The sequence below is a fragment of the Pomacea canaliculata genome, linkage group LG6 (assembly GCF_003073045.1).
Source record: "Pomacea canaliculata isolate SZHN2017 linkage group LG6, ASM307304v1, whole genome shotgun sequence".
Lineage (NCBI taxonomy): Eukaryota > Metazoa > Mollusca > Gastropoda > Architaenioglossa > Ampullariidae > Pomacea > Pomacea canaliculata.
In genome coordinates, this window is record NC_037595.1 from 6,946,065 (window position 1) to 6,958,804 (window position 12,740).

General features: G+C 37.2%; 1 protein-coding gene across 1 annotated transcript; it reads left to right on the top strand.

The window, feature by feature from the left end:
* Positions 1-5,173: 5,173 nt before the first annotated feature.
* Positions 5,174-12,614, top strand: LOC112566346. The gene is made up of 11 exons (XM_025242493.1): positions 5,174-5,295; positions 6,427-6,477; positions 6,946-7,038; positions 7,448-7,573; positions 8,292-8,443; positions 8,869-8,887; positions 9,158-9,278; positions 9,470-9,650; positions 10,075-10,269; positions 10,638-10,742; positions 11,569-12,614. Exons 1-11 carry the CDS (start codon positions 5,262-5,264, stop codon positions 11,872-11,874), a joined length of 1,383 nt encoding a protein of 460 aa, XP_025098278.1. The 5' UTR covers positions 5,174-5,261; the 3' UTR covers positions 11,875-12,614.
* Positions 12,615-12,740: the final 126 nt, after the last annotated feature.

Here is a 12,740-nt window from a genome sequence, read left to right on the forward strand (position 1 = left end):
TGATGGGGAGGGGAAGTGAAGGGGCTTCAGATTTTCCAACCCACAGCAGCAAGAGTTGTCACTCCTAGCCATCACCTTCGTCGTCGTGAATGGCGCTGGGTCATCTTTAACGCCCTCCTGGCTACACAAGCAACTTTCCAGGACAATCAAAGCGGGACTAACTGCAATCCCACCGTCAGGTCTGCTCTGAAAACCAAGCATCACCCTCAGAGTGCTACTAGCCACAACAGCAATCGTCACAAGACACGAGACTAACCCTTATTAGAGTGCAGCTCTCTGTTTTCCCACCTATACAGGACTAACTTGAAGGCCCCTCTACAGCAGCAATAAACATACAATAAACAACAATAAACATGCAATCACCACAAATCCTTCTCGCCGTTCTCAGAACAATGCTAAAAGTCACTACAGAAAGTCTTAAAACTGTAATGTCGCTGTAATGAATGTAAATATAATAAATGTAATAAACTGTAATGAATGGGCCATTATTCCGACTAATTATAAACATTTTTCTGACAACTGTCAATTATTTTCAGCTTATGTGAAAATTTTTTGTGGAAATTCTATTTTTTGAAGAAATTTCACTTTTTTTTTTTTTCAAAGCTGCTGCTAATCGCTTTTCCGTTTGTCACAGCAAAGCCTGACACAGACTGTTTGGAATGAAAGAAAGTTGCTGACAAGTAGATTGCCGCAAGACTGTTTCAAGGGCATGAACTCTTCTGTTCTACAACGTACGCTGTATTCTGGACGAGGAGAAAGGGAGGATACTGCGTTCTTTGACGATTGAAGTGATGGTGGTGCCTGCTCCAGTCAGCTGGTCTTTAAAGCGAAATATTTTCAAGTCTTTCTTCATCTCTAGAAAGCAAGGAAACATTAAGAAAATTACTTTTCCATTTCCTTTTGAAATGTATAAATATTGTTTTCCCCAAGGTTCGTCTTTGAGACTAAATACAGAAAAATCATAATGTCAAAATGTGCAAAAAATATCATAATGTCTTTTGCTTGTATACCGAAGCTACGGAAGTCTCCATCAAAATATAGGGGTGGGTCTAACTGTTACTAAATGTGACTGCAACCTTCAGTGCATTAAAACCTCTATATTTGGATGTCTTGTCTGCTCAGCACGAACTGATGGGCGACGAAAACTGCAACTGAAATTATAGAACCATTTATAGCAAGATGGAGTACCCCATGGTATTGACCATTTCTCTTAAACAAGTCTTTTTCTTTTTCTAAGAGTGAGGTGCTTTAGGATCGGGACGGGGGTGATGAACCCACACTCATTTGTCTATTTTCGTATTTTTGTTTTGTACATTTTTAGGCTCATGGAGCTCGCTGCTCAGCGGGTAAATAAATGTGCTGCTGCTGATGATGATGATGATTTGCTTTCAAGGGCAGAAAAATCTACAGCAATAGAGAAAGATGCATAAAACTTTCCGAAAAGAGCTTTTCTTTATCATACGGGCGAATATAATAAGCCTGGCCTTACGAAAATTCTTAAAGTCAAGATTTGGCAGTAGCTTTCTGTCGCAGTGTTACTAAAGGAAGAAGAATGGGTTGACGGTGAAGGTTGGGGCGCATTATTCACTGGATTATTTTAAAAACTGACATAATGTAGATAATGGGTGTGATCAAGGCCGACTATCGAGAACCTGATGCGGGCGTGGGGACAGAAAGGGGTAGGGGGTCAGCAAGGGAGGAGTGACTACTACCCGATAAACAGAGTACACGAGAACGACAGAAAGTATTACACTGAAGAGACTAAGTCAGCAACCGCTTTACAAATAAACGTTCAATCACCGACAAAGGCATATTATTGTCACCATACTCTATGATGTATGTCACCATAACTGCAAAAACAAAAATATAAACGTCGGAAATATTAACCAGCAAAATTGAAGCAAAACAACTGTATGAAGTTTGCTCGCTTTAGTTCAAAACGTCGAGATTCTACTTGGTCTCGTTTTGGTTCTGTGCTGTCGATGATCTTTTTTTTTCTTTCGTATGTTACAAATACTAAAAGCATGTCCGTGTCGTATATACAATTTCAGGTAAATAACATGATTTGGGTATTCAGTGATAAGAACAAAAAGGAAGGAGAGAGAGAGAGAAAGAGAAAAAAGAATTAGAGAAGGCGTTTGTGTGGGCGCGCGCGCGTGAGTGAGAGACAGAGACAAGCAGAGGGAGAGAGACAGTAAGAGAGAATTTGGAAAATTATAAGCAGGGACAAAAGAAAAAGGGAGAAAAATATGGGAAGAGAAAACGAAAGGACATAAAAACAGAGAAAAAAAAAAAAAAAAAAAAACAAAAACCAAAAAGCGGTCGGACAACAACACACGTCTGCATTACGAGTTACTCGTACTCAGTGACCTGACAGTTTATGAGGAGGGAGACAGTGCAACTCACATGTCGAAACACGATGGAGCTTATATAGAACCTAAGAAGCAGAGTCACATACTCGCTGGATTACTTGTTAATTATGTCAGGCATGCGCAACGGCCTTCTAAAATGAAGGTAATCACCTCGCCTGCTGCCGAAACACCAACACTCCGCCCCCCCACCCCTCAACCCCACCTTCACCCTCGCGTGGGCTTATTCCAGATTCCGGGGGTTGCGTTGGATGACGGATGCTGTTGACATCTTGTAACCGAGGGGCCATCGTTGATCCCTGTTTTACACTTATAATTAATTATAATTAATTTTCTGCGGCCAAAGCCTGGCAACAACTGAACACTAAGAGAAACGCCGACCTGCAGCCCTAGAACAATTATAGGTCAAAGTTGGCCGACCATGGATTTTAATTAGTGTTTCTCGACGAACGTTGTATGGACCTCATGTCTACAGCTAGACATCAAAGAAGGGTAATGTCACCTGCAATTTTGAATAGTCTTTTTGACCATAACTATGTAACTAATGTATTACATAATTATATATATTGTGTTCATAACAAAAGGATTTTTTTCATAGAGATAGTTAACCGCCAGAGTAACTGAAATTTAAGTAGGTACGCACTTCCACAGAGACCATTAAAAATAAAAAATGAAATGAAATCTTTCCTCTGACTGTCATACCCTTCATCTTTGAAATCACAGTCTGACAGCTCGAAAACATCCCACTTTTGACATAATGGAAACAAGGGGTGGAGGATGAGTTGGAGGACGATTGAAGAAAAAAAACTAATCTCAATATTTCTCCCAGATTCCCTTGTCCCTGTTTGTGCAGAGAAAGGAGTAGACGACCGGTGCATAGGATGCGACCTTCTCTCTTTGATAAAGACACGCCTTGCATGAAGTGATTGAAGTGCTGCCGCATATTTTTCTACACACCCCCGCAAAAGAAAACTCCACACCGAAGCTCACTCAAGGGACATCCCCTCCCAAGACTTACGCATTTCGGGTTCATCACAATGCACAGCAGCCCGTTGTGAGGCAATTAGATGGCAGAGACCTAGTCCCTCGTTCTTACGGTACCTGTCTTACCTTCTCCATTCCTCAAACAGCAAGATATCCACTCCACAGCTGGGTTGACTAGAGGGAAAGTACGCTGCGCTGCACGGGACTCGAACCGATTAGTGCAGGCGCCTTCGGGTTTGGACACCGTCGAACCACTATCTTTGAGATGAAAGGAGGGGAGAGGACCGACAGGAAAAGGTGCGAAAAGCATTCAAGTCCTGCACTAAGGCACTCCTTGGAGGAGAAAAAAAGAAAAGAATTTTTTTCCTTAAAAAAGCTCTGCCAGTTCTTGTAATCTCTCGAGGCTTCAAAAAGCAATTTTAATGTGATAATAACCTTCTTTTGTGCACTCTTTCACCCCTTGTCTCTTCCTCTTGGGGCTAAATAGCATCATTAGACAGCTGAAAATAGGTAGGTAGGGTTTGGAGGGCGTTATGATTTAGGAGCGGAAGAGAAGGACGTAGAACTGGGAGGGTCGGGGGGTCTGCTCTGGAAAAGTGAGGGAGAGAGTGAACTCGAGGTGGGACGGTAGAACTTCGAATCCATATCAGAGCCAGCAGCAGGAAATGGATAGGCCTGTGTCTCGAAATTCTGCTGTGTATGTGTGTGAAGTGACGCCGTCGTCATCATCATCATCATCGCAATGATGACACGCTATTTACATCAATAGATGTCAGGGCCATAATATACATATAAAGATAAAATAAAAGCTATTTTTAAAAACCGGTTAAAACCCACCTACCCCTTGTGTCCTTTGTCATCTGCACCGTGCGACCTGCACTTCTGTGTCATGACGAAGTTCGACTCATGCAAGCCAAGCCCACGTCGGCTACAACTGTTTCGTCCTGTTGTGGTGGGGGGACTGTCATTAGCTGTAAACAGCTTCTCAGTGCTGTCAATAACAAACCAGCAGCGCCGACCTCTCTCTGCGACATAAGTGACATCATTCTAGAACAGGGTGTTAGGGAAGGATGGGATTAAAAAAAAACAACAACAACAAACCCTCCTTTCAGGACAAATGAAAACTATTTGCACTGCATAATAAAACACGCGGCTTTCCCCGATGTTCAGCGACGGTTTAAAAAAAAAAAAAGGAGCAAACAATAAAGAACTCATTTATCACCTGAAAATAAACTCGCAAACATTGAAAAAAGAGCACACAAACACATCCACGAATACATGACAACTAGATTTGTTCGCTAGATTTCTAGCCAGAAAACATCAGAATCAATGGGCGAACCATAGCAGCGTTTTCCAAAAAACATTAGCCTGTATGGAGGGGACGCACGCCTACACGGCAAATGTGGACTAGGGGAGATAAATGCGTTATAAACTAAGGGCCCTTACCACTGACGGTTTTAGTTTTAAGACGTGGAGGGCAGGGGACTGGAGAAAAATCGTCAGCCCCATTCTTTCCAAATGTGTAATAACAATTTATAATAAATTTTAAGAAATTATTAGCCAAAGTTATAAACTGTTTCCAATATTTGCGAAACCAATTTTTTTTATTTCATACCTTGCCTAGGTTAAACTAGCTCAAGGTCTAAGGTCACAAGTTAAAACTTCAAACTGTGTTGCAGTTTAAAAAAATTTATGCTAAGCACACAATGGAGTCAAACTATGATTTTTACAATAAATAACTTAAAAGTTTTCAACTTCTATCAAAAGGAGCACAAGTATTTGTGACGTAACAACAAGAATCTATGACGTTTTCCCTTCTCAACAGCTGTAAACAATATGGCAGACGGCATGTACTGTTGATATACCTCCGTGGTTTGCTTCGCGCAAATTAGCCACTTTAGAGCTGTCATGGGGACAGGTTGCAGCTCCGAGCACCAAGATCGTAAGTAGAAATATACATTCTTCTCTAATACTAATTCACCGCTGATTAACCACGAAATTATATGTATAATATACGTCTTCCTATAAATAAAGCTTCGACTTAGTAGTAGTGGCTTTCATTTGCCTAGGCCTAGCGGTCTGTATAAATTCCCCCTTTAAGCTCTCTTGATTATTGTCTAGGTCTAAATTTCAATCAGATTACAGCTTCCCCCAAAAGTTGTCTTCATTTTGGATTTTTTTATACGGAGAGTTCTTGAAATGTCAATGTTTCAATTTGTAGCAACACTTTATGAAAAGTAGCATTTAATAGCGAAACAGCATATGATTAATACTTTTGAATCTGAGTTTCTAGTAATGTTAGTTTGTAAAGGTGTAAAAAATACATTCATATCGAGATCATCACAAAAATCTTCAACATCTGAATGAGGTCTCCTCTTATTCATCAGAGAGTTTTAAGTACCTAGGTCTATTGAAATAACACGTATCTTCAATTAAATAATTAAATTAACTTAGTTGGATATCTATGTACTCATTCTACTAATATAAATTGTTCTTTAAGAGTGGACTTCAAATCACATTGGCATATTTTAAATGTGGGTGCACATAAGCTTTGTACAATTTTAATATCATTTTCTATATATAACGAATTAAAAGTCCTCCTAATAATGCAAACGATTTGATTTTCCTTACTTACCACTTCTTGAATATGTGTATCAAAAGACAACTCACAGTAAAGATTTACCTCCAAGTCCTCCTCATCACAAGATTTTATTATTTGCACCTCATCACCAATTTTTGTCTATAATTAACCTTGTACAACTATTTCTCACTTTTAAATACTGAGCACTAATAAAATCTGAAGATTTCTTGGCTTGATTTCAGTTAGTGCAATAATAGTTTTATTTCTGCTATGCTTAGCAAAAAGGAATCTTTCTTGCTTAAGAATCCATCCATTCTACATCATTTTAGTTTATATTTGACAGTAAATCTTGACTGCCCACCCTCTCACTGTTCTGTACACTACTTACATTGTGTTTATAAGTCAACAACTGATAATTTTCTTCCTTTATTGACACTTTTATTTCTTTAAAAACTGTGGATCTGTAAAGAGTTTTCCTATTTTTCCTTGCAGTTGTGTCCAAAAAAACACCTTCAATACCAGGATTCAAAATTGTCATCATTGGTAAATATACTTTTCCTTCTCATCCATGTAATATCTATATCTTCATGCTCTGAAAGTAATTATAATTTTATCCTTTTTTATACTCATATATAATTCTCTGATGGTAAGTATTTAGGATTTAAAAAATTAGGATTGTCTAAAAAGTGAAACAAAATGTTTATGTTTTGAATGTTTTATTGCCTTGGAAGTGAAAAATAGTGGCAAAATCAATCATTTCATTTGAAAATGTGTGCTTTTTTAACTTTTAGTTTGACATGTTGCAGATTTAGAAAGATAATTGATACAAATCTAACAGGATGTATTCCCAGCTTTATTTTGGTTCAGAATGGTTCCTGTTTCAGTGCAGAGATGAATTCTCCACCACTTCATAGCTTTTTTCTAGGAAAAAGAGGAAAATCAGAAGTGATTGCCTACACTGTTTATATTTAGTTTTTAGTCAGTTTGAAGTAAATATGTCTATTTCTACAGGTGATCGTGAAGCCGGAAAAACAAGTATTTTTCTTCGTTTCCTTCATAACCAGTTTTCTCCAATTTATATCCCGACTCAAAAAGTCAATATTGGTAAAGAAATTTAATCTTCTGACATGATAAATTTTCACATTAACATTTTACAATTTAACATTTTTTGCTTATCCACTGAGTAGACTTGGTAAACATCTTTGTAAGGAGTTATTTGTTCTTTTTTGTGTCCTGAAACAGATATTTGTATATATATATATCACTCCCTCTGTGTATAAAAAAACAATGTTTTGTGAAAAGATAAATTTCAATACTAAAAGATGCTATATCATCATTTTTGCCATTATCTTTGTGATCATTTTCAACAATATTGGAGTTCCATAATCATTTTTTTTGTTTGTTATTTTCTTGTTAGTATCATAGTTCTGAATGAAATGAACCATGGAAATTGGATGAAAACAAAAATAGAAAGAAATATTTTTAAAAATCTTTACTATCTTTACTGCTTCAGATAACATGGTATTAAAAGTGAATCAGCCAAGTCATGCCCTTGTCTCCATGACTATATGGGATACTCCTGGCCTGGAGGATATCGACCTACAATCCATCTATTGCAGTGATATGGACGCTTTGATTGGTGAGCAGTTCCACCATGTCATTGGCTTCCTCTTTTCCTTCATGGAGATTATTTAAAATGCATAAGGATTTTCTCCAGGTATAAAAAAAAAAGCTCTTAGCGTTAGAGACAAGAATGAGTTATGGACAGCATACAGAAGGATGAACAATAGTATGCTGATGACTAATAAAAGACAAATAAAAAAAACACAAGGAGGAATCAGGTAACAGTGTTGTGATTCAACAGAGGACAACCAGTAGGGAAGCAGCAATGAATGGAAAAGAGGGAAAAGGGTTGAAAAAGGATTTGCTGTCTGTGGACTGTTGTTAGGAGTAATGCTGAAGGAAGAAGTCCAATGTTTTATCAATAGCAGAGACATACCTTTAAAATGAGTGGGACATCTAGATTCAGCAGTCATATGCACCACCACCTTGTTCACCATTTTCTGTGAACAGTTTTGGCATATGCATTCTCTTTTAGCTAGGTGCTTTCACTTATGCCTGACAGGCAAAGGGAGATAAGTGAAAATGTGTGTGTGTATATTTTGTTGTTAGTATGAGTCTCTGGAATGAAAAGTCTGTAATGATCCAGTTCTGGCTGTCATCTTTCACCATTGAACATGGTGCTTACTCTAGGTCTTAATCCTTGCATTGCTTTAGGCTGCATCTGTAGTTGTATAATTATCATCCAGGATCTTTTAGAAGATGACTGCCATTTATGTTGCAACTTTTTTGTCCAGTTGTGGTGGACTTGACAGATGAGACAAGCATACGTATGGCACCTGTTCTGAAACAGATGGCACTGAACAGATCCTCCTTTACAGGACAAGGAGACGGGGAGAATTCCTGTGCTCAAGTGCCTGTTTTTCTGGTTGGCAACAAGTTGGATCTAGTATGTTTCATAGACAATTGCTTAAAGATATATTGTTCCTAATTTTTTCATCTCTGTAGGGGTAAAAAGATATCAGAAATTTAAAAAAAATATTTATCTTCATTCATCAAATGCAAATCCTTTTACAAGAAGCAAAATGGTGAAGAATAAAACAGGCTGATTGTCCGTCTACTGTCCTATTACAATTAAGGGTTGATGGGAGGAAGTGTTGCCAGTAATATCTTAGGGTTCTAAAAGATTCTTGAAAGATTCAGTCAACAATCTTCAAATTTAGTGTAAATTTAGTAACATTGTCTCCATTGTTATATAATGCAACCATCAACCAATTAGTCATCTGTACAGCATGAACAGTGGCGAGTTTCACTGTACTTTGTAGAATATGAAGCTTTATGGAAACTGTAATTTAAAAAATCTGTTTATTGCAGGTGGAACATTTCTATGAAGGTGAGCAAAAATAATGTGCTTTATATGGACATGGTGGCATGAAAAATACAGCCATTTTAAATTATTGCCTCCCTACTGCTCCATAAAGTAAGTCTGTATGTCAATGATTAGAATGTGGTCATCCATTTGTATTTTTCATGTTTAGAGTTTGCAGAGTGGCTTTTTCTGCAGATCATACATAGAAAATTGTGTTAATTCTTTTATTAACTTTCAAACCAGATCATTAAAATGCAAAAAGAGAGCGTTTTTATTTTTCCATGTCAATTTTAGAAGACAGAATTGAAAACAGCCCAGAAAAAGTAAAGAAGAAAAAGCAAAAGTTAGCTCCTGTAAAGCCAGACTGCATCAAACTGCTGGAAGAAGTGGCAGCTACTGGCTACTTTACAGGAAGGTATGAAAATTCTGTATGATCATGTTCTCTGTTAATTGCTGATATGTATACAACCCTTTAAAAATCTTCAAAATGACAATCATCTTCATCAGACAGGAGAATCAAATTAAAGGTGAAAATAGTTATGTAGAAATTTGAATTTAAAGATGTATTCATAATTTGGCAACACTTTTGTTATGTTGGATCCACAGCACTGTTGTGTCAGCAAAACTGGGTAATGGTTCAGTCCATCAGGCACTGCAGACATTTGTACGTTATATCCTTGAAAAGCGCAACCTACAAAGACGATGGCAGCCTGTTTCATCTAAGGAAGAGTCAAAAAAGTCTAAGGACACACAAGGAAACACTTTCACACTTGTGGGAATTTCCCAGGTGAATCTGTATACATTTGTATGTGTATGTGCATGAACCTGAATACATTATATATGCAACGATCCCTAGAGAGTGTGTGCACTAGCATGGTACATTATGCTTAAATGAGTTCTTATGTCTTACTAAACGGGCAGTTCTGTATGTTTGGTGACAAAGTCAGAGCAGTTTTTTAGTGATAGCTTTTCAGGGATTAGGAAATTTGTGTTCACCTCTAAAATAACTTCTTTAATGTGCATTTGACAAAGTGCATGCCATAAATGTGAAACAGGACTGTATGTTTCTTAACTTTAATAAAGCTACTATTTTTGCATAATGTTATACCATTATATTTTATATATAATATGATCTTATAATTTCTAATTATTTCATTTTTCTGTTGGACCATTGTTGTCTCCATGTAGAAAATACAATATCTGTCTTACAGTTTGATGAGATGTTTACTCAAGGGCAAATAATGGTCACTCGTGTAGCATCTCTGATTGCGTGCATGAGAGAAGCCCAGAAGCAGTTTAAGGAACTCTGTGTGATGTGTGGCGTTGTGACAGAGAATGACTGCAGTTTGGAAGACTGCCTCGTGGGACTGAGGGAAGCCCTGGCTTCTCAAGATATCAAACTGAAAGTGAGATACTGTTTGATCCATGGGATAGCTGAATATGAATTCTTGTCAAAGCTTCCTCCTGGAAAATTTTGGTGAAAAAAAGCAGATGCAAAGATGAATCTTTTCCCCCTTTTGATTAAAAAAAAATGCTTGACTAATGCAACAATGATTTTATATTCATTCAGTTTTCAGGGTTTTCCCCCCCTGGAAATGTTGGCACACCTTTATCTTTTTATCTTCATTTTTTTATAATGATTTATATCTTGAGTACTCCAAAGAGTCTTCTGTTAGTAGTTTTTTGCTTCTCCAAAAATCCAAGATATAAGATTAATATTTGAATGCTTTTGTTTTAACTACTGGCTGTATGTAAATAAATGTTCTCACTACAGCTTGTCCTGAAAGACAATTTCTGCATACTGGAGGCAAAAGGTGTTTTAAAAGACATGGAAATTGAGAGGAAATTGCGATATGCCTTGAAGTCATTCAATAAAGAGGTATGTATTATGCCATTTCTCTAAATAAATTTTCTCTGCTCATTATACCTTATTAATTCTGAAGATTAATTGACACCATCTATTTTGAAGAACACAAGGATAGTTCTTTCTAAGCAGAGGATGGACTCCAAGTGCTCTGTCCTAAATACAAAGAACATAATGAGCTGACTGTGATATCATGTTTTTTTACATTTCTTGTGGTTAACTCATCCAGGAAGATAGTGCAGTTTTTTTAGAGAACTCTTTGTCAAGCAAGTGCACTTAAAGTTTGTAGTCTTAAAAAAGGAATATTATGACCCTCTGAGTTTTAGTAACCCTTTCATTACAATGAAGTTGTACACTTTGACCTGATTGATATGTTACAGAACTTTGTAAAAAAGATTTATTACAAATGATGTACATGAATGGTTACATTAGGCTGTATGGTATGGTATGCTGAATCTGTGCATTCATGCATACATGTTCTGAAACAGTGGTACTTTTTGTGCTTTAGTTCAGTGTCATTAGCTAAAGATGGTCTTTTAAGGTTTGTTCTTTTTTCGCAGATCTGAAAAAGGCTTCTATAAAATAAATGACTGCTAACTAATAAAAGATAGAAAATGTGTTAAACAGGGAAAAAGTCGAAGAGAGTGGAGAATAGTCTTCGACTATAAGCACCATAACAGTAGGTAGATGAGGATGATTTTAGGAAGAAATGTCCATGCTTTTATGATTTGTTAATTATGTTATTATTTATAATGAGTTTGTTTTAAATGCATAGACAGTGACTGGGGTGGGAAGGGCATCACAAAGCTTGCTGATTTTGTCATCTTTACTTGTTTTGTAGTTTTCAGCTGTTTGCACAACTGCTTTGGCTGAAATGCCCACCATTAAGACTTCCCTGGAAATACTGGATAAGAGAGTGGCTAAGCTTTGTGAAGACTACAGAGTTCCACCTCCAGCACCCAAACACAATGCCACTGACAACAGCTTCAAGAAAGACACAAGCGCCAATGTGCTTGATGCCAAGAAATTATCCAGTCTCATAGAGAAAAACCGTGCAGTAATGACACACTCTCAGCATCAAGCAATGGAGGCTGTCAAGAGAATAGAGTCAGCACTAAAAAAAGCTAGAACAGCATTTGCTTGGTGAAGCTGAGAAATGAATTCCTGCAGGCTTTCTCTTTTCAAGTGTACATAGAGCAACTCATCTCTTGCTTGGAAAGCTGAGAAGTGAATTTCTACAGGCTTGCTCTGTGTAAGTGTATACTGAAACTCTAACCTAAACTGAAACTCACACTTTTTCACCCCTTTAGTCCAGAATTGAATTGCTGCAGATCTGCTACCTATAAAAGTGTACATAAGGATGACTCTCTTGGCAGCAGATTTGTTTCTGAAGGTACAAGCAAAGAGAATTGGTACAACTGGCAGGAGCCATTTTTCTTGTTTGGGATTGCTGTCCTTAATACTGTGAGAGTCTGCTGAAACTCCTTTTTATCATATAAACAAAATGAGGGACCTTATATTACTATTATTATATTAATATTACACTTCTTAAAGCATATAATATTAATAATTTTGTATTGTATCAGTCTTTTGTTGTAAAAATTTTGTATAGCATTGAACAACCCAAAGTGAAAGAGACACGATGACATATATGGTTGTAGAAACAACTGTAGTTGCAATGCTTGCTTCAGAATATTATGCAGCTTTCATTTTTGTGATTTAAGGTATCAGCTATATGCCTCTTTTCTGGTTTTTGAAGGTTTAGAAATTTTGGGCAAATCAAGGCAAGGTGTGCTGCTGTCTAAAAGTTTATGACCATACTGTATACAGATATTTTTGAAACTGCATAATTGTTTGGACTGGCCATAAAGACTGATGATACTGATATGTTCCATCGACGAGCTATTTCATTGTTGTTGGTGATAGTGTGTGTGTTGTTTTTAAACTGAAGTCGTGTCCAACAATGGCACCTTTTTGTTATCCCCATTTTCTCTGTGTGTGCATGTGTGTGTG

Coding starts and splice junctions, on each gene's coding strand:
- LOC112566346 (XM_025242493.1), top strand. CDS start 5,262: ATGGGGACAGGTTGCAGCTCCGAGCACCAAGATC. Junction 7,574..8,291: donor TGATATGGACGCTTTGATTG/GTGAGCAGTTCC, acceptor TTTTTTGTCCAG/TTGTGGTGGACTTGACAGAT. Junction 9,279..9,469: donor ACTGGCTACTTTACAGGAAG/GTATGAAAATTC, acceptor TTGGATCCACAG/CACTGTTGTGTCAGCAAAAC.